At 44.6% G+C, this 23293-nt stretch overlaps 1 protein-coding gene across 2 annotated transcripts in view; it reads left to right on the forward strand.

Annotated features, from left to right (window-relative positions):
* The window catches only part of LOC126354154 (probable chitinase 10), a 256966-nt gene that overhangs the window by 44438 nt on the left and 189235 nt on the right, over positions 1-23293 (forward strand). For both annotated transcript variants that reach the window (XM_050003569.1, XM_050003570.1), the window contains exon 2: positions 18340-18572. In XM_050003569.1, the coding sequence (XP_049859526.1) occupies positions 18343-18572 (230 nt within the window). In that variant the 5' untranslated portion in view covers positions 18340-18342. The remainder of the gene's footprint in view (positions 1-18339; positions 18573-23293) is intronic.

Consider the following 23293-nt stretch of genomic DNA (forward strand, 5'->3'; position numbering starts at 1 on the left):
AAACAATAAAGAAAGTAACTGTTGAAAATAAAAAAAACTGACGAACGGAACTCAGTCCAGCGATCCGGCGGCTTGAACGCCAACCACTTTTTCTTTTTTTTAAATTCTGTTCTATATTCTTCTTTGAATATGTTCAGGGCGGACGTCCGATGATACCCGTTCAGTTTGTTCGATGGTCCGTTCGCTCAGTTCTTTTATTAGAAAGGAAAGCTAACACTCCAACCGAGCACGCTTTCTTTTTTTTTTTTTTTTTTTTTTTTTTTTTTTTAATACCGTCATCTGCTGACCATCGTTGATATACACTCCTGGAAATTGAAATAAGAACACCGTGAATTCATTGTCCCAGGAAGGGGAAACTTCTTTGACACATTCCTGGGGTCAGATACATCACATGATCACACTGACAGAACCACAGGCACATAGACACAGGCAACACAGCATGCACAATGTCGGCACTAGTACAGTGTATATCCATCTTTCGCAGCAATGCAGGCTGCTATTCTCCCATGGAGACGATCGTAGAGATGCTGGATGTTGTCCTGTGGAACGGCTTGCCATGCCATTTCCACCTGGCGCCTCAGTTGGACCAGCGTTCGTGCTGGACGTGCAGACCGCGTGAGACGACGCTTCATCCAGTCCCAAACATGCTCAATGGGGGACAGATCCGGAGATCTTGCTGGCCAGGGTAGTTGACTTACACCTTCTAGAGCACGTTGGGTGGCACGGGATACATGCGGACGTGCATTGTCCTGTTGGAACAGCAAGTTCCCTTGCCGGTCTAAGAATGGTAGAACGATGGGTTCGATGACGGTTTGGATGTACCGTGCACTATTCAGTGTCCCCTCGACGATCACCAGAGGTGTACGGCCAGTGTAGGAGATCGCTCCCCACACCATGATGCCGGGTGTTGGCCCTGTGTGCCTTGGTCGTATGCAGTCCTGATTGTGGCGCTCACCTGCACGGCGCCAAACACGCATACGACCATCATTGGCACCAAGGCAGAAGTGACTCTCATCGCTGAAGACGACACGTCTCCATTCGTCCCTCCATTCACGCCTGTCGCGACACCACTGGAGGCGGGCTGCACCATGTTGGGGCGTGAGCGAGAGACGGCCTAACGGTGTGCGGGACCGTAGCCCAGCTTCATGGAGACGGTTGCGAATGGTCCTCGCCGATACCCCAGGAGCAACAGTGTCCCTAATTTGCTGGGAAGTGGCGGTGCGGTCCCCTACGGCACTGCGTAGGATCCTACGGTCTTGGCGTGCATCCGTGCGTCGCTGCGGTCCGGTCCCAGGTCGACGGGCACGTGCACCTTCCGCCGACCAGTGGCGACAACATTGATGTACTGTGGAGACCTCACGCCCCACGTGTTAGCAATTCGGCGGTACGTCCACCCGGCCTCCCGCATGCCCACTATACGCCCTCGCTCAAAATCCGCCAACTGCACATACGGTTCACGTCCACGCTGTCGCGGCATGCTACCAGTGTTAAAGACTGCGATGGAGCTCCGTATGCCACGGCAAACTGGCTGACACTGACGGCGGTGCACAAATGCTGCGCAGCTAGCACCATTCGACGGCCAACACCGCGGTTCCTGGTGTGTCCGCTGTGCCGTGCGTGTGATCATTGCTTGTACAGCCCTCTCGCAGTGTCCGGAGCAAGTATGGTGGGTCTGACACACCGGTGTCAATGTGTTCTTTTTTCCATTTCCAGGAGTGTATATTTGAGGACTGAGATTATCTTGCGATTTTCTCAGTAACGCTTGAGAAGTACGCGCTGCTGCTCACACATTTTGTTGTCCTCATGGAGTACTACGAGTGTACGAAGTGTGCAGTAAATGCGCGTTCCAAACGTCGTAGCCTCCCGTTGTCAGTACGAAAATAGCGTCTTCTTTAACACCAATATCATAAAGCAGATTTTCAGTCAACAATGAATAGCGAGGATTCAGAAAGTGCGTGCGGCACTGTGTCATGTTGTACTAGCAAGGGCAAACCAGAGGGATGAGTCCAGGAGATTACAGCACGAACAACATGTTACGTGATGGACTGAACACGGCAGCTCCAAGGCCGTCATGGTTGGAAAGCATGACGGGACCTGCCGAAAAGGCAGAACAAGGAAGCGATGGGAGGATGGTTTCGGGGACCTCAGACTACCGGGGTCTCAACGAAAAGGGTCGCAGTTTGTGGAACCCAGCGTGGTTTCGAGGGAGTAACGTCGACCAACTGCCAAAAAGTGTCTTCTAAGCTCTCTGAGTATATTTGTTACACTTATCTGTTTGCTACGCTGACCTATTAACCTCCCTTTACACCGAAACGAACACAAGCGAACGCGCAACACTGACGAGAATTGTCTCTGGTGTAAGCACACCTGATCAAACGGCACTTGGTCGTGTTCGGTTCGAATTCGCTAACGTTCACTCGTGTTCCTTAGCGAACCATCAAAGGAAGTCACTTCCTCTCCACTTCGGCGCTAGCAGTACAGAAAGCTTTATCTGCTGTCTTGTCCACTTTTCTCGTTGTTGACATGAGTTGCGTGAGCAAAGGATTGGTTTGAACAAGATGTAATGCTGCTAACAGTATTATATAGATACCATAGGATCCAAGAGATTCGCCACACCAATGCCGAAGGAAACGAACTGATAGAAAATTGCCGAAGCAATCTCACGTCCTACTGGCGACGTTAGAAATACGATAAATTCATAATTCTATCCTTGGAGTAATGAAGCAACTTATATCACTTAATAAAAGCAAGTCTTCTGGTCCAGACTGTATACCAATTAGGTCCCATTCAGAGTATGCTGATGGATTTGCTCAATACTTAACAATCATATACAACCGTTCGCTCGGCGAAAGATCCGTCCTCAAAGACTTGAAAGTAGCACAGGTCTCACCAATATTCAAGAAAGGTAGCAGGAGTAATCCACTAAATTACAGGCCTATATCGTTAACGTCGATATGCAGCAGGATTTTAGAACGTATATTGTGTTCGAACATTATGAATTATCTCGAAGAAAACGGTCTATTAACACACATTCAACATGGGTTTAGAAAACATCATTTATGCGAAACACAGCTAGCTCTTTATTCACATGAAGTGTTGAGTGCTATTGGCAAGGGATTTCAGATCGATTCCGTATTTCTGGATTTCTGGAAGGCTTTCGACACAGTATCACACAAATGGCTCGTAGTGAAATTGCGTGCTTATGAAATATCGGACGGAGCAAGGAGGACATCAAAAGCAGACTCGCTATGGCAAAAAAAGGCATTTCTGGCCAAGAGAAGTCTACTAATATCAAATACCGGCCTTAATTTGAGGAAGAAATTTCTGAGGATGTACGTCTGGAGTACAGCATTGTATGGTAGTGAAACATTGACTGTGGGAAAACCGGAACAGAAGAGAATCGAAGCATTTGACATGTGGTGCTATAGACGAATGTTGAAGGAATATGGTCGCCTGCATCGAAATTAGGCTTACGCGAGTGCGCGTTGTTCAATGTATCAATATACACCTTGCAAGGAATTTCATGCATACATTTTGTCAAATGCTTTGGTGAGATACGGTTCATCGAGGTTGCATATGGGTCTTTCAGCGCTATGTTCATACGATAAACGGTGCTCAGATGAAACTATATGGTTCCAGAGAGCTTTCCAAGTCCCAAACATCTATTATGTATATATGCCGACTGAAGAGACGAATGAAAATTTGTACCAAGGCCAGGATTCGAACCCGTGTCTCCTGCTCCCTAAGCAGATGTGTTGACCACTGTGCCACCCTTGCACAGTAGTTTTGCACCACTGAACACACTACGCTAGTACTCCTGCCTCCTTAATCCAAACGCCCGCTTATTTCTCAGTCCACTTTGTATTCCTCCCTAAATAACTCATAAACCTTATTGTCTCTCCGTTCTGCTGGGGTGCTTCGATCTGACCAACTCCCCACCCCCAACCTCGGTTCTTTAAACAATCAAACTCCCATGAATCAACAGCTTCCAACATCTGATTACTTTACAACTGAGTTGATGTGTTAAGCATTTGATACTAAGCATGTGAAACGTCTTTGGTTAAAGACGCAAAACCCTAATTATGTTCATTTTATTAGTAGCGGATTATTTAGAACGTATAGTACGCCAGCTAAAATCTAGTACAGTCCAGCCGATTCTCTGCTTGGAACGTACTTTCGTTAGAGAAGCCATTTTGAACGCTACGTATAGCGCCGCCACGTACCGGAACTTCCTAAACCATAGGAGCTAAAGCGGGAATTCTCTACGTCCCAAAAGAAATTGCGCATTTTTTCAACCGATGTTGGTTGAGAAAAGAAAGTGTGGCATTAATTAATGAACTCGCATCGTATTACAGGCTTGGTGTTGTAGAGGGGACTTACTAGACAAGGTTTAGACAAGGAAACCGTATCGGAAATTATAGCGTTTGGACAAAAAACAGTTTTGAAAAGCGGATCACTTTCAAATCACACGTTTCGAGGGTACACATGTAGTCTGAGTTGTAATTATGCCATCACATAGCAGTTTCGCCTGACTACAAAAACGGCTGCGAGAAATTGGTGCGAGGAGAGTTGGCTATGGTGCTACACGGACTGTGAAGAGGTGGTCCTCCGCCAACTTGAAGAGAAGACGAGCATGGAAACATGCCATGCAATGGGCTCCGCTGTGTGCGTACAGTTAAGCTAGAGCTTTGAAAGTGATCAAATATTCGCACTTATTTTGCATTCAAATGCTACATGAACAGACTTGATTTCCCCTACTAATAAAATGTAACTATATGGTTCCAGAGATCTTTCCAAGTCTCAGACTTCTAATATGTATATACACCATGTGATCAAAAGTATCCGGACACCCCCCAAAACAAACGTTTTTCATATTAGGTGTATTGTGCTGCTACCAACTGCCATGTACTCCATATCGCCGATCTCAGTTGTCACTAGACGTCGTGAGAAGAGCAGAATGGGGCGCTCCGCGGAACTCACGGACTTAGAACGTCATACGTTTTTACGCGGGATTTCCATACTCCTAAACATCCCTAGGTCCACTGTTTCCGATGTGATAGTGAATTGGAAACGTGAAGGGACACGTACAGCACACAAGCGTACAGGCCGACCTCGTCTGTTGACTGACACAGACCGTTGACAGTTGAAGAGGGTCGTAATGTGTAATAGGCAGACATCTAGCCACACCGTCACACAGGAATTCCAAACTGCATCAGGATCTACTGCAAGTACTGTGACAGTTAGGCGGGAGGTGAAAAAACTTGGAATACATGCTCGAGTGGCTGCTGATAAGCCACACATCACGTCGGTAAATGCCAAACAACGGCTCGCTAGGTGTGCGGAGCGTAAACATTGGAGAATTGAACAGTGGAAAAACGTTGTGTGGAGTGTCGAATCGCGGTACACAAAGTGGCAATTCGATGGCAGGGGACGGCTATGGTGAATGGCCGTTCCAGCGTGTGTAGTGCTAACAGTAAAATTCGGAGGCGGTGGTGTTATGGTGTGGTCGTGTTTTTCATGGAGGGGGCTTTCACCCCTCGTTGGTTTGCGTGGCATTATCACAGCACAGGCCTACATTAATGTTTTAAGCACCTTCTTGCTTCCCACTGTCGAAGAGCAATTGCGGATAGCATCTTTCAGCACGATCGAGCACCTATTCATAATGCATGGCCTGTGGTGGAGTGGTTACACAACAATAACATCACTGTAATGGACTGGCCTGCTCAGAATCCTGATCTGAATCCTGCAGAACAGCTTTGGGGTATTTCGGAACGCCTACTTCGTGCCAGGCCTCAACGACCGACATCGATACCTCTACTGAGTGCAGCTCTCCGTGAAGAATGGGCTGCCAAGAAACCTTCCAGCACCTCATTGAATGTATGCCTGCGAGAGTGGAAGGTGTCATCAAGGCTAAGGGTGGGCCAACATCACATTAAATTCCAGCATTACCGATGGAGGTCATTTTCAGCCAGGTGTCCGGATGCTTTTGATCATAGTGCATGCAGATTGAAGGTACGAATGAAAATTTGTACCAAGGCCGGGATTCGTACCAAGGTCTGCTGCTCACTAGGTAGTTTCGCTACCCAGTATGCCATCCTGGCACAATGGCTTTTCACAACTGCGCAGACAACACTAGCCCGCCTCCATGCTCAATGCAAATTCCCATTCACGGCTCAACCCACTCGGTATTCCTCCTAAACCCGAAGAGGATCTATCTCGAAGAGGATCTATCTACTAACTTTGCTGTACAACCACTAGCACCCAGTAATAAGAATTGTAAGACATCCCGTGTATACAGTATTGTAAACAGTAACGGCCCTGTCAGATACTCCAAAAATTGCGTTTACATCTCTCGATTTTGTCCCGTTAAGAAAAATGCACCTGCTAGGAAACACATTTGGCATAACTAGCCTTTGTATGTTGACTGTCGCGCAACTGAAGTGTGACTACATGTGTGTATCGGCCGCAATTCCTCGCCCGTCGACCAGGTGACCCCTGGAGCTGGGACAGTGGGCATCTGTGTTGCCGCTAGCGTTGTCCCGCCAAGGTCATTGTCGGTGCCCCACTGTCCCGCTAGGCAAGCCTCACAGTCCTGTTGCCAACACAACGGTCCACTGTATCTACTCAGCATGGCTACTCAGTATACTCTACTTCCGCCGGCCGCAGTTGCCGAGCGGTTCTAGGCGCTTCAGTCTGGAACCGCGTGACCGCTACGGTCGCAGGTTCGAATCCTGCCTCGGGCACGGGTGTGTGTGATGTCCTTACGTTAGTTAGGTTTAAGTAGTTCTCAGTTCTAGGGGACTGATGACCTCAGCTGTTAAGTCCCATAGTGCTCAGAGCCATTTGAACCATTTATACTCTACTTCCTGTCTTTTTTCGGAGGAAAAGACAAAGAAGAGACTAGAGCGTGCCTTCCGACCTACTGCATCACGATCGTTTTGTTTGGCGGCAAGAGGTAAACAGATTAAACTCGTTTGTGATCGACGGGTATACAGGAGACTGAACATACAGGAAGTGGACCAAAATAGGGAAACACCAAAAACTCAACACATTACCACGCCCAGTACGGCGTAGGAAAATCGCTGGCTCTCAAACCAGTTTCCAGTGGTCTCGGAATGGATAAATATAAGCCCTGCCCACCATTCAGGAGAATCTCATACCCACCATTCAGCAAAATAATGGGAAGCTCACGTAAAGATGATGGAGGTCAATAGCGATCACACACCCTTCTCTCTAAAGTACTTCTACGTCTACATAAATACCCCGCAAGCCAACGTACGGTGCGTGCCGGAGAGCACCCTGCCCAATAGAGCAAATAGAGCGAGGGAAAATCGACTGTCCGTATGCCCCCAAAAATGGTTCAAATTTCTCTAAGCACTATGGGGCTTAACATCTGAGGTCATCAGTCCCCTAGTAGTAGAACTACTTAAACCTAACTAACCTAAGGACATCACACACATCCATGCCCGAGGCAGGATTCGAATCTACGACCGTAGCAGCATCGCGCTTCCGGACTGAAGCACCTAGAACCGCTCGTCAACGGCGGCCGGCTGTATACCTCCATATGAGCCCCAAATTCTGCTATATATATATTATCTTCGTTGTCCTTATGACCAATGTATGTTGCCACCAGTAGAATAGTGCTGCAGTCAGTTTCAAATGCCGATTCTCTAAATTTTCTCAATAACGTTTCTCGAAAAGAACATCGCCTTCACTCCAGGGACTCCCATTTCAGTTCCTGAAGCGTCTCCATAATAGCCGTTCGAACCTACTCGCAACAAGTCTAGCAGCCCGCCTCTGAATTGTTTCGCTGTCTTCCTTCAATCCGATCTAATACTATCCCAAACACTCGAGCAGTACTCAAGAATAGGTCGCCCCAGTGTCCTATATGCGGCCTCCTTTACAGATGAACCACTTTTTCCTAAAATTCTCCCAATAAAGCGAAGTCGACCATTCACCTTCCCTACCACAGTTCTCACATGCTCGTTCCATCTTTGCAACGTTACGCCCAGATATTTAAACGACATGGCTGTGTCAAGCAGGACACTGCTAATTCTGTATCCGAACATTACAGGTTTGTTCCTCCTACTCATCCACGTTAACATACATTTTTCCACATTTAGAGCTACCTACCATTCTGGAAATCTTGTTTAAGTCGCCTTGTATCTTCCTACAGACACTCAACTTCGACACCTTACCGTACACAACGGCATCATCAGCAAACAACCGCCGATTGTTGCCACCTCGTCAGGCGAATCATTTATGTACACAGAGAACAGCAGTCGTATCACATGTCTCTGGGGCACTCTTGACGATATCCATGTCTCCGATGAACACTCGCTGTCGAGGACAACATACTACGTTCTAAGAACAAGTTTTCGAACCACTCACACATCTGTGAACTTATTCCATATGCTCATACCTTCGTTAACACCCTGCAATGGGGCAGATTTTCTTCTGCTGTCGACGATATCATTAGAGATGGATCACAAGCTAAGACTGGTCAGGGGGAAGGAAAGCTGGCTGTGCTTGTTTCACAGGAATTCATAGGAACGAAACCATCATACTGTTTATGCGATATAAAGAAACGACGATTAACCATCACCAATGAATTACATGAGGCAGCTCGCTGATACCATTTGCACGGCCCAAGTTGACACTCGGCTCTGTACCTGATGGGAGCAACTGTAAACGGGAATTAACGCCTTTGCAGTCGCTCCCATTAGCCAACACGCCGAGTGCCAGCTTTGCTTGTGCGAGTTGTTGAAATATCATCCCCCCCTCCCCTCCCCTTCGTGTAAAATGAGCTACAACAGTCCCGGTGCAGAGAAACTTCTTTATAGTCGGTATTCACTCTATGTTGTTGTTGTCTTCAGTCCTGAGACTGGTTTGATGCAGCTCTCCATGCTACTCTATCCTGTGCAAGCTTCTTCATATCCCAGTACCTACTGCAACCTACATCCTTCTGAATCTGCTTAGTGTACTCATCTCTCGGTCTCCCTCTACGATTTTTACCCTCCACGCTGCCCTCCAATGCTAAATTTGTGATCCCTTGATGCCTCAAAACATGTCCCACCAACCGATCCCTTCTTCTAGTCAAGTTGTGCCACAAACTTCTCTTCTCCCCAATCCTATTCAATACCTCCTCATTAGTTACGTGATCTATCCACCTTATCTTCAGTATTCTTCTGTAGCACCACATTTCGAAAGCTTCTATTCTCTTCTTGTCCAAACTAGTTATCGTCCATGTTTCACTTCCATACATGGCTACACTCCAAACAAATACTTTCAGAAACGACTTCCTGATACCTAAATCTATATTCGATGTTAACAAATTTCTCTTCTTCAGAAACGCTTTCCTTGCCATTGCCAGTCTACATTTTATATCCTCTCTACTTCGACCATCATCAGTTATTTTACTTCCTAAATAGCAAAACTCCTTTACTACTTTAAGTGTCTCATTTCCTAATCTAATTTCCTCAGCATCACCCGATTTAATTTGACTACATTCCATTATCCTCGTTTTGCTTTTGTTGATGTTCATCTTATATCCTCTTTTCAAGACACTGTCCATTCCGTTCAACTGCTCTTCCAAGTCCTTTGCCGTCTCTGACAGAATTACAATGTCATCGGCGAACCTCAAAGCTTTTACTTCTTCTCCATGAATTTTAATACCTACTCCAAATTTTTCTTTTGTTTCCTTTACTGCTTGCTCAATATACAGATTGAATAACATCGGGGAGAGGCTACAACCCTGTCTCACTCCTTTCCCAACCACTGCTTCCCTTTCATGTCCCTCGAATCTTATAACTGCCATCTGGTTTCTGTACAAATTGTAAATAGCCTTTCGCTCCCTGTATTTTACCCCTGCCAACTTTAGAATTGGAAAGAGAGTATTCCAGTCAACATTGTCAAAAGCTTTCTCTAAGTCTACAAATGCTAGAAACGTAGGTTTGCCTTTTCTTAATCTTTCTTCTAAGATAAGTTGTAAGGTCAGTATTGCCTCACGTGTTCCAACATTTCAACGGAATCCAAACTCATCCTCCCCGAGGTCCGCATCTACCAGTTTTTCCATTCGTCTGTAAAGAATTCGTGTTAGTATTTTGCAGCTGTGACTTATTAAACTGATAGTTCGGTAATTTTCACATCTGTCAGCACCTGCTTTCTTTGGGATTGGAATTATTATATTCTTCTTGAAGTCTGAGGGTGTTTCACCAGTCTCATACATCTTGCTCACCAGCTGGTAGAGTTTTGTCAGGACTGGCTCTCCCAAGGCCGTCAGTAGTTCTAATGGAATGTTGTCTACTCCGGGCGCCTTGTTTCGACTCAGGTCCTTCAGTGCTCTGTCAAACTCTTCACGCAGTATCTTACCTCCCATTTCGTCTTCATCTACATCCTCTTCCATTTCCATAATATTGTCCTCAAGTACATCGCTCTTGTATAAACCTTCTGTATACTCCTTCCACCTTTCTGCCTTCCCTTCTTTGCTTAGAACTGGATTGCCATCTGAGCTCTTGATAGTCATACACGTGGTTCTCTTCTCTCCAAAGGTCTCTTTAATTTTCCTGTAGGCAGTATCTATCTTACCCCTAGTGAGATAAGCCCCTACATCCTTACATTTGTCCTCTAGCCATCCCTGCTTAGCCATTTTGCACTTCCTGTCGATCTCATTTTTGAGACGTCTGTATTCCTTTTTGCCTGCTTCATTTACCGCATTTTTATATTTTCTCCTTTCATCAATTAAATTCAATATTTCTTCTGTTACCCAAGGATTTCTAGCAGCCCTCGTCTTTTTACCTACTTTATCCTCTGCTGCCTTCACTACTTCATCCCTCAGAGCTACCCATTCTTCTTCTACTGTGTTTTTTCCCCCATTGCTGTCAATTGTTCCCTTATGCTCTCCTTGAAACTCTGTACAACCTCTGGTTCTTTCAGCTTATCCAGATCCCATGTCCTTAAATTCCCACCTTTTTACAGTTTCTTCAGTTTTAACCTACAGGTCATAACCAATAGATTGTGGTCAGAGTCCACATCTGCCCCTGGAAATGTCCTACAATTTAAAACCTGATTCCTAAATCTCTGTCTTACCATTGTATAATCTATCTGATACCTTTTAGTACCTCCAGGATTCTTCCATGTATACAACCTTCTTTTGTGATTCTTGAACCAAGTGTTAGTTATGATTAAGTTATGCTCTGTGCAAAATTCTGCCAGACGGCTTCCTCTTTCATTTCTTAGCCCCAATCCATAATCACCTACTATGTTTCCTTCTCTCCCTTTTCCTACTGATGAGTTCCAGTCACCCATGACTATTAAATTTTCGTCTCCCTTCACTACCTGAATAATTTCTTTTATCTCATCATACATTTCATCAATTTCTTCATCATCTGCAGAGCTAGTTGGCATATAAACCTGTACTACTGTAGTAGGCATTGGCTTTGTGTCTATCTTGGCCACAATAATGCGTTCACTATGCTGTTTGTAGTAGCTTACCCACATTCCTATTTTTTTATTCATTATTAAACCTACTCCTTCATTACCCCTATTTGATTTTGTATTTATAACACTGTATTCACCTGACCAAAAGTCTTGTTCCTCCTGCCACCGAACTTCACTAATTCCCACTATATCTAACTTTAATCTATCCATTTCCCTTTTAAAATTTTCTAACCTACCTGCCCGATTCAGGGATCTGACATTCCACGCTCCGATCCGTAGAACGCCAGTTTTCTTTCTCCTGATAACGACGTTCTCCTGAGTAGTCCCCGCCCGGAGATCCGAATGGGGGATTATTTTACCTCCGGAATATTTTACCCAAGAGGACGTCATCATCATTTAATCATACAGTAAAGCTGCATGTCCTCGGGAAAGATTACGGCCGTAGTTTCCCCTTGCTTTCAGGTGTTCGCAGTACCAGCACAGCAAGGCCGTTTTGGTTAATGTTGCAAGGCCAGATCAGTCAATCATCCAGACTGTTGCCCCTGCAACTACTGAAAAGGCTGCTGCCCCTCTTCAGGAACCACACGTTTGTCTGGCCTCTATGTATGGAGCAAAAGGTAGACATGCTCTAAAGTGGCAGAGAATTCCAATTATTGTAGTAATACGCATGATTTATTGTTTCCGTTCGTTTTATGTACAAAAAAGCAAAGGTATTTAAGTAACAATGCTTAACGGCCGCGGCGAGCGAGGCAACAATACGGGTGAAGAGACTGTATCAGCTCATGCTTCCTGGAATTTCCGAGTCGCCTACGCGTAAACCAGTGATGTGTGGAACGATTGTTTTGCGATTTCAGTGACCACGGTGAAATTACTTTTTCGGTACGAGTTATTTTTAGCGGTAATTGATACCTGTCAGTGGTTCTAAAGTGTGATTGGCTAACAGAGAGCAGAAGAAACAGACGCCATATTTTATTTCATGATTCTGAAGGTAGTGTGTTTTATTTACTGTTTTATCTATTATACTTACGTGCGACGAAGATTTGCTCTTTTTAGCCGCCATGCATTAATGATCTGTCAAAAACTGGTCTTCCAGAAAAGGTAATGCCAGAAAGTGGTATGTCGATACCTAAAACCAGTCCTCACCTTAGCTACAGATCGCAGCTATCGGCCGCAAGGGATGTCGCTGCAATTAGCCGCTTGGCCCAACCGCACCACACATCAGTAGGTTGCCAGGCAATTTCATTAACGACCGACCGTTTCTATTTGCCCACACACGTGCGTTGTAAGCGATCGCATGCCTAATCGACAAAGCTCCTGATTTGGCGAAGTCAACGAATTTAAATACGGAATCATAGTAGTGGCGTCAAATTAATCTGTAGTGTGGCCTGAAGTTTACTTTAGCTTAATGGGCTGTTTTCCTATGTTAAAAATATGCTTGAGGTTGTTGGTATTTGGAGTGATCATAACATTCATATTACATTTACGGTTCAATATTCTCACAAAGTACCATTTATATGTAATTAAAGATTTTAAATAGTTAAACATCAAGATTTGATCACGTGATCGAAAACGCTCTGTTGTTGGCTTAAGCTCTGGTGACGTCTCAGACTAGGACTGAGACGAAGCTTGTGTCATATCAATGTTAGCTGAAGCTATTACGTTTTACGTACTTTTCTGCAAACTGTTCAGCTATTTAGTGGTGGAAAACGCATTTACAACTTTGAAGTAACAACAGAAAGGAATTTTGTGGACGCTGATATTGGAAACCTTACGAAAATTGATGAGTTTGTGCTCCAGTCATTTAGAGCAGCGATATGTACAAGGACGGATATTCTTTTCCCTGCACCAACATCACGGAACTCATTCAGAATTAAGGAGTCGTGGAAGTTTTGCAAATGGGTCCGTATCTTATACCGATTGTCGACTGTCAGTCATGAAATATGACCCAAAGCACAATAAAATAATTCTTGGCAAATCTTAGTGCCGATTTCCACTATACAACATACTCCGGTATTCATCACTTTCCAGGCAGTTTTTTCGTGCATTGCATCGTAAGTTACGAAAAGCGAGAAATATACGTATTGGCAAATAAAAATTATTTTGCAGAACTGACGATATTCCAGCGCATGTGCTCTTTAATGAAAGGTAGACAAATATTCAGTGGGATCTTGACAAGCTTTTCGAAGTGGTACAAAGATTATCAACTTGCTTTCAGTGTTTAGAAATATTAAATTGTATCCTTCATAAAATGAAAAAATGTAGTGCCGTATGATTACAATGTCAACGCGTTACAGTTTTTATAGGTCAATTCCTACAAATACCTGGGCGTAACACTTACTACGGATATGAAATAGAACGAGCACATAGGCTCAATTGTAGGTAGAGAACGTGCCAGAGACATTCATTCGTATGTACTGGGGAAAAGAAACCAGCCTACAAGGGAGACTGCTCAGAAATAACTCGTGAATCCAGTACTAGAATACTGCTGATGTGTGTGGGACGGCACGGCATTTCCTGGAACGGCGTTCCGGCACCTCCATGGGACCTTTTGTAACACACTGTCACATGTAAGCACCGGAGATTTAAAACAGCACATCTGTATTAAGTTGCAACTTGCTGCTGCGCCTGCATCCTTGAACGTAACAATGGGTGACCAACGTGATGCGATGGGCAGGGCGTTGAGCGAGATAGTGTATGTGTGTGTGTGTGCGTGTGTGTGTGTGTGATCGGAACATATCGCTAATCTTCGCTTCAACTGCCTTTCGTTTACGAGTGCCAGCGACCTCAGAGATTTACAGTGCAACCGACTCGAGCTTCGCTCCGAAGTTGTGATCGGTACATATCGCCTGCAGAAACTTTGGCGAATTAATAGTATTATGATGTCTCGTGTTATGTGTGTGAATGAGAAATAGATGCCGTAACGAGTGTTTGAACATGAGCTTCTGTATAGCGTGCTGTCAGGAAATCATGCTTCTTCTGTGACGTAATTTATGACGTAGCTGATGATCAGCTATGTGCACGGTGCACAATGGGCCAAAGGTTGGCAGCCTTTCGAGCCGATACGTAAATATCGTTCCCCTCAGGGACCGATGATCTCGATGTTTGGTCCCCTCCATCAAATCAACGAACCAACCTCCCCTCACGTGCATTTGTCCTTGGCGCTCACGATCTTTTGCTCTTTCTCCGTCCCGCACCCTTATTAGAGCACAGATTGACGCTCAACTTATCTTTTATTACCTACCGACTTGTGCCGATATGTATCGAGCAGAAATAGGGAGCAACGTGACACTGTTACAGGGACAGAGGGCAGTAACGTTTATTTTATTGTTTTGATTATACGAAATTCTTTTAAGAATTTGAATTTCTAGGCAGTATTTTATTAAAAAAGATCTTTCTCATTGTAAGTTTTATCAGAAGTTTTCAAAAATCGAAAATTGTGATTTTGACGTCTGGGGGCGGGGGGTTTGAAGAAATGCGTATCGAAACCTATAATTTTAGAAGTTAACCCTGGGGAGAGTGGGGGGGGGGGGGGGGAGGGGACGGACGACCCGTAGCAAATAGGTCTAACAGGTGGTTTTGAACGCATGTAGAGAAGGGCATTATGAATTTCCACAGCTTTGCTTCACCTGTGGGAGAGTTGCCGAAAAATTAAGACTTTGAACGTGGAATGGTATTTGGAGCCAGACACATGGGTCACACTCCATCTCAAAAATCGCTAGGGAATACAGTATTCAGCGATCCAGAGCGTCAAGAGTGTGCCGAGAATACCAGATTTCAGGCTTTACCTCTGACCACGGACAACGAAGTGGCCGACGGACTTGAGTTGACGTTCGCGTTGAGTTGACAGTACTAACAGAAGCAACAATGCGCGAAATAACGGCAGAAATTAATGTGGGGCGTACAACGAACGTATCAGTTACGCCGCTGCAGCGAAATTTGGTGTTGATGGGCTACAGCATCAGACGACCGACGCGAATGCTTTTGCTAACAGCAGAACATCGGCTGCAGCGCGTCTCCAAGGCTAGTGGCTATATCGGTTGTACCCTAGACGAGTCGCAGTTTAAGTGGGTAAGATGTGATGGTAGGGTTCAAGTGTGGCGAGGACCCCTGGAACCAAGTTGCGTGCAATGCACTGTGCAAGCAAGTGGTTGCTTCAAACTGTGTGGGCTGTGTTTACTCGGAATGGACTGGGCCCTTGGTCCGGCTGAGCCGATCATTGACTGGAGTAGACCATTTGCAGCCATGCATGGACTTCATGTTCCCAAACAGCGATGGAATGTTTATGGATGACGATGCGCCGTCACCGGGCCGCAGTTATTCGCGGTTGGTTTGAAGAACATTCTGGATAATTCGAGCGAATTATTTGGCCACCAATATCGCTCGACATGACCCCATCGAACATTTATGGGACGTAATGGAGAGATCAGGTCGTGCTCAAAATCCTGCATCGTCAACACTTTCGCAATTATTATTATTATTATCGTATGATATATATATATATAAGTGAACATGTGAAATTATATATAGTACACAAGTTTTAAAACGGCTCAGACCACACTCGGATGTTGATGGACTCGATCCAACGGAGTGCCTCGTGGGATGCTTGATGGAGCTTCTCAATGCCACCAGGGAAGCGTCTGATTGGACCTCTACACAGCTGACCTTCCGAAAATTCCAATATGCAGATGACCCGGCAATTTCATATGAGAGTGAATACCATTTTGAATGTGAAGAACTCCTAACGAACAGCCTTACTAAACTTTGAGTATTTTGAGACACGGCGACTGGGGCCAAATGTTTCTAAAACCGAGGTAAGCCTGTTCCACCTCTCTAATCGTCTTTCATCAGCAAAGATCAGGCCACAGTACGGCCCTCTTGGCTCATTCAGATACAACGAAAGCCAAAAATACCTGGGGTCTCTCTGGACAGAACTTTAACGTACAAAAAAAAATCTTTCCAACTTGGCCAAGAAGATATAAACACGAGTGAACCATGTGAGAAAGCTGGCAGGCAGTACAAGGGGAGCAATTTGGCCAAGAAGATACAAACACGAATGAACCTTGTGAGAAAGCTGGCAGGTAGTACATGGGAAGCAACCATATCAGTCCTCCGAGGAGAATCCCTTGCACTGGGGCGGCCGAGCGGTTCTAGGCGCTACAGTCTGAAACCGCGCGAGCGCTACGGTCGGAGGTTCGAATCTTGCCTCGGGCATGGATGTGTGTGATGGCCTTAGGTTGGTTAGGTTTAAGTAGTTCTTAGTTCTAGGGGACTGATGGCCTCAGAAGTTAAGTCCCATAGTGCTCAGAGCCATTTGAACCATTTTGAGAATACTTTGCACCAATGTGGGTCCGAAGCGCCCACGTAGTGAAAGTAGACGTCCAACTGAACACAATTGTGAGAGTAATTAGTGGTGCAGTCCGGTCTACACCTAATTGCTGGCTACCAGTGCTTTCAAACATCTGTCCACCACACCTCCGTCGAAAGGCTGCTCTTTACAACCTCTATCAGCAAGTTTCTGAAAACAACTCGATCCCTCTTCGTGACGATTTGCTTTCACTGCCCGGGAAACGCCTCAAATGTAGAAGACCAGCATATGAAATTGGAGTCCAAATGCTATCCACAGGATTCGACCAGGGCGCAGAGTGGAAACGTGAGTGGCAAGCTACAAGAACCCGAAACCACGAACTTGTAGACAGTCCAACAGTTCCCGTTCCAGGCTTCTACCAACCAAGGGAGGTTTGGGTGCAAGTAAACAGATATCGTCCTGAAGAGGGTAGCTGCAAATACAACATGCACGAGTGGGGCTTTTCAAGTGACAGCGTGTGTGAGTGTGTTGACACCCAAACAATGAGCCACTTTCGCAATTGTGGATGGCTATACAAGGTGTTACAAAAAGGTACTGCCAAACTTTCAGGAAACATTCCTCACACAGAAATAAAGAAATGATGTTATGTGGACATGTGTCCAGAAACGCTTAATTTCCATGTTGGAGCTCATTTTAGTTTCGTCAGTATGTACTGTACTTCCGCGATTCACCGCCATAATTTCATACGGGATACTCTACCTGTGCTGCTAGAACATGTGCGTTTACAAGTACGACACAACATGTGGTTCATGCACGATGGAGCTGCTGCACATTTCAGTCGAAGTGTTCGTACGCTTCTCAACGACAGATTCGGTTAACGATGGATTGGTAGAGGCGGACCAATTCCATGGCCTCCACGCTCTCCTGACCTCAATCTTCTTGACTTCCATTTATGGGGGCATTTGAAAGCTCTTGTCTACGCAACCCCGGTACCAAATGTACAGACTCTTCGTGCTCGTATTGTGGACGGCTGTGATACAATACGCCATTCTCCAGGGCTGCATCAGCGCATCAGGGATTCCATGTGACGGAGGGTGGACGCATGTATCCTCGCTAACGGAGGACATTTTGAACATTTCCTGTAACAAACTGTTTGAAATCACGCTGGTGCGTTCTGTTGCTGTGCGTTTCCAATCCATGATTAATGTGAGTTGAAGAGTAGTAATAAAATGAGCTCTAACATGGAAAGTAAGCGTTTCCGGACACATGTCCACATAACATATTTTCTTTCTCTGTGTGTGAGGAATGTTTCCTGAAAACTTGGCCGTACCTTTTCGTAACATCCTGTAGAGGCACCATGGCTCAATGTTTCCGCTGGGTACTTCCAATGACTTGTAGAGTCCGTGCCACATCGACTTGCTGCACTACGCCAAGTGAAAGGAGGTTAGACATAGCATTAGGAGGTATCCCATGACTTTTGCCGCATCAGTGTAAATCATACACGAAAAAGTGCGGCTGGTTGCGGTTTCTTTCTTCAGTGATTATGTGTTGCAAGCCGCGAAGTGTAAGCCAGATGTGGTTGGCGGCTGTTGCAGGCGATGTGGCGCCCGGTGGCGCTGTCGGTGTGGCTGCTGCTGGCGACGTCGCGCGGTCTGCACGTGCCACCGCCCGATGAGCCGTCGTTCGTGCGCGACGCCGTGGAGGCGCCGCCGGGCCAGAGCCTGGCGCTGCGACGCTCCGCCACCGCCAGCCGCCCCCGCCTGCCCGCCTTCGGGACGAGGCAGCTGCCGCTGCGGCAGGCCGTCGAGAGTCCTCCCATGGCTGCCAGGTACGCACCACAGAACAACAAGAAAAGAGAAGCGCTACTCTCGTGTTGAAAGAGGGCAACACTGACCGATAGCAGCGCCTCTAGTGGCATGGAGATGAACTAAGAAAAGGATAAACATTGCGGGTTGCATCCCTCCTAGCTTATGTACGCTTTTTCTTTTAATTTTCTTATCTCAGTTTTCTGGGCGTGCTATGTAATTATTTTGGCTAGCATTATAATAAAATAATTTAAACACAGCTATAGCACACTGCAATACAGCAGTGACAACCTATTATTCAGAAATATTTGTAGTCCAATTTAGCTGCAACAATTTTATTTAGCTTCAGCTATTTAAGCTACAAGCTTATTTTGACTTACTGCCAGTTTCAAGTGTTGCGTCTAGTTTTTATGACGCACGAAACATCCTGGAGCTCTTATATGTTGATAAAAATCAATATAAGTGTGTCAGTTCACAAGTCTATTCTTGACGTTTACGTCTGACAGTCGCTGCTTCTATGATCTTTTCTTGAGCAGCAACTGTCAGGTACAAACATCAAGAATAGACTTCCAAACTAAAACACTTATATTGATTTCTATCAACATTAAGAGTTCCAGGACGCTTTGTGCGTTACAAAAACTAGACGCAACACTTGAAATTGACACTAAATCGAAACAAGCCTGTAGTCTAAATAACTGTCACAAGCTAAATAAAAATTGTTGCATATAAATTGGACCACAAATATTTCTGAATAATGTCATACTTTGACATCTTATAAGCCGTGGAGTCAATGGAAGAAAAAAAACTATTATTAAGAGAATAATCGGCAGTTAAAGAGGTTCAATTAAGAAATCTTTGTCACAGTGTTAATGAATGAAGAACTCTAAAATTTTTTACAACTATGTTTCAGGACTGTAATTTCTGAGTAATTGCCCAGGAAACGTGCACTACTAACCATTAATTTCTTAAAAAAAAAGTTCCTACATCTTACAACTGTAAACGCTTCAACACAGTAATTAATACCAAAAATAGAAAAAATAGAAAAGGTGGATAAAAACAGTGAAATGAAAACAAAACTTACTTTTTACTTGTTAAGGAGGAGGAGGAGATTAGTGTTTAACGTCCCGTCGACAACGAGGTCATTAGAGACGGAGCGCAAGCTCGGGAAGGATGGGGAAGGAAGTCGGCTGTGCCCTTTCAAAGGAACCATCCCGGCATTTGCCTGAAGCGATTTAGGGAAATCACGGAAAACTTGAATCAGGATGGCCGAAGACGGAATTGAACCTTCGTCCTCCCGAATACGAGTCCTGTGTGCTAGCCACTGCGCGACCTCGCTCGGTTTTATTTTTTAAGCACACAATAAAAATGTCACTATGAGCAACAGTTTCACCTGATTCACTACTGATATTAACAGTTTCACATGGAGCACCTGCCACATGTTTTGGAAACTCACCCCTGTTTAGCCTATGCCTAGTTCTATTCATAAAATCTTCCTCGAAAAAATGATCTTCACAAACAAAATAAGTAGCACAATTCACATCAGGTCACAGTTAACAAACACTTTTCCGCTTCAGAAGCAATCCTTGAAGTAGTTTTGGAAATCTGTTGAAATGTTTGTTCCTAACTTTCTACGTTGAACCGACGTAATATCCAGATGAACAGCCAAGAAATTTACAGGAGTATTTCTACGTCAATTTGTTGTGTTGAATATTCTGAAAAACATAAAATTCTTCATCAAATAAAACTGCTGACAGATCAAAGTTATTTAGGCTAAGTAAGCAAACAGAAATCACACAGCTTCATCCACGACAGAAGAGAATACATTTCATTTATAGGCTACGAGATTATTTACTGAAAATTAAATATCATACCTTAGGATTAATTGCGGACATTTTTTCTGCAGGAAATCTCTTCAGTTCCACAGTGAACTCTATGAAATTTAATGTTATAAACCTGCTTATAATGAAGATGATTAGTGTGTAAATATGAAACATATACAAAGACGACTGTGACCGTGGACTTCAGTACAGAGCAAGACGATATAATATCAATAACCGCCATTGGACAGTTCTCATTGGTGAAGTGCAGCTTCGTTTGACCCACAGCTCCTCTAGTGGTCCGGAACTACCTGGCTTGTTGCCTCTTCTCCCATATAGCTTTCACCCCCGTGGTATCCACGGCCCAGCCCCACACTCTACCCCCACCTAAAGTCTCTAGGTGGTGGTTGTCACTCCCAGCCTGCGCGGAACTGACGTCGAAATGATGCGCAAATCGATGCGACCACGAAAATCGACAGCGACAGACAAATCGAGAACTTTGGAGACGCCATATTGGATTTCGTTTTATTTCAGTGTGCTCCTGTTGTAAGTTGCGTGTTATGACGGTAAGCTATTTGAAAGCAATGGCGCACTGCACTTTTATCACAAACGCGTCATTCTTGGCATGAGCTATTGTAATTAAATGTCAGTAAAAGACACGTTGGCCGTAAAAGCTATGAAGAGATATTAAGGTGAATGATAAAATTACTGATTGTAGCATGTGCTCATCATGGTGTTTTGAGGTTAGAGACGTGCAGTCATGGAATCGAAGAAGTTGGATTGTGCCCAGCTAAATGCTGTTTCACTTTCACTTTTCATTCATGTAAAGCAAGTATGTTCTGCAATAGTCGATGTTATTTAGCCTCTCAGGAATGAGTTTGTGCGATTTTCTGGATTCTGATTGAGAAACGAAAAATGAAATAGCTGTGAGTGATACTACCAGCAATGACATTTGTATTCTTGCTCGTCACAAATATGTGGCCGTTCTTTTCCGAATATGTCACGATTTCCGACAGTGTGTTTAGGCCGGACTCTAAGAACACAGCTCAAATTGCTGCGAGTGGAACGAAGAGGAAGACATTTATATTCTTCTTTGTCACAAGTCTTTGTTTTTTCTGCGAATATGTTCCCGTTTCCGATTGTCCACTCACACACAGGAGAAGCTGGTCTCACATCCAGCTTACTGGGTCCACTGCTATCGAGCTTCGTGGTCGCAGCGAGTGACATGTAATTTTGACGTCACTTCCGAGTAAGTAGGGAACGAAACGAACTCTTTTAAGGTCGCGTTGGCCGGTACTATCGATCAACTGCGGGGCCCCTGTTCAGTTACATGTTCTCACTTAGAAAAGAACCTCCTGTTAATTTGCTTCCAAATAACCATCATTATTCTCCAACAAATTGATGTTAAGGATAGTGGACGGCAGTTTTGTGAATTACTTCTCTTACCTCTGCTTTCTTCCAAGTAGTGGGTACGCTTTTTCGTCCGATGGATCTACGACAGTTTATGGGTGGCAGAGGGCCTAAATCAGCTTCGAATTCAGTATAGAATCTGACAAGGGTTCCATCAGACTCTGGAGCTTTGTTTAATTTTGACAATGTCAGCTGTTTTCTCACCGCCACTGACACTAATACGCATTTTCACCCATTTTTTTAAGTTGTAGGAGGATTAAATTCGAGCGTTTCTCCAGGGTTGTAAACGAACATTTGAAAACGAAGTAAGCAGTTCTGCTTCTGCTTTGCTACCCTCAATATCAGTTCTCGTTTCATCCGGGAGTGACTGAATGCTAACTTTGGTGGCACCAACAGCATTAACATTCAACCAGAATTTCTCTGGGTTTTGCGAAAGATGGTGCAAATGGCTCTGAGCGCTATGGGACTTAACATCTGTGGTCATCAGTCCCCTAGAACTTAGAACTATTTAAACCTAACTAACCTAAGGACATCACACACATCCATGCCCAAGGCAGGATTCGAACCTGCGGCCGGAATTTGCGAAAGATCATTCACACATTGCTCTCTTGACAGCCAAACGCATAACATTCAGCATCTCTCTGTAGCTCTATGCTTTATTTTACACCTTTTATGAAGTAGTCTCTATTTCTTTAGAATGTGACTGTGTACTGTGGAGGGTCTCTCTCATCATGAACTGTTCTACCGGCTACAGGTTAACATGTCTATCCAGTGCAGTTGACGTTCGTGAAGTCTCAACACCGCCTACGTTCAACGGCCACCGCCAACCATCATGGTATGATGGCCTAAGGATGGTCAAATAACTAACCGAATCCGAGTTCAATCGAAATAAATGTTTTTGCGGTTGAGGCTATTTGTAATCCATTTTAAAACTACCTTTAGCCAAAACTTCACGAGAAATCTTCTAAAAAATTAGTCCTATACTGAGCTAAGAGTTTCAAGTTCTTTATTAAGATATGACTTCACTGTTTTTTTTATCTGGTCTACTCCAAATATAAATCTTTCTATTTTTTTATGTGCCCTTTCTAGTTTGGTAACCATTGCTGCTACAATTGCCTCTTGACCAACGAACGATACCTGTTTCAATGTTGACGTCCTCAAAGAGGTCAGATTTATTTGTTGCCATTAGATCCAATATATCTCCATCATGAGTGGGGTTCTAAACTACCTGGTCTAAGTACACTACTAACCATTAAAATTGCTACACCAAGAAGAAATGCAGATGATAAATGGGTATTCATTGGACAAATATATTATTCTAGAACTGACATGTGGTTACATTTTCACGTAATTTGGGTACATAGATCCTGACAAATCAGCACCCAGAACAACCACCTTTGGCCGTAATAACGGCCTTGATACGACTGGGCATTACGTCAAACAGAGCTTGGGTGACGTGTACAGGTACAGCTACCTTTGCAGCTACAACACGATACCACAGTTCATCAAGAGTAGTG

This window comes from Schistocerca gregaria, chromosome 3, assembly GCF_023897955.1.
Source record: "Schistocerca gregaria isolate iqSchGreg1 chromosome 3, iqSchGreg1.2, whole genome shotgun sequence".
NCBI lineage: Eukaryota > Metazoa > Arthropoda > Insecta > Orthoptera > Acrididae > Schistocerca > Schistocerca gregaria.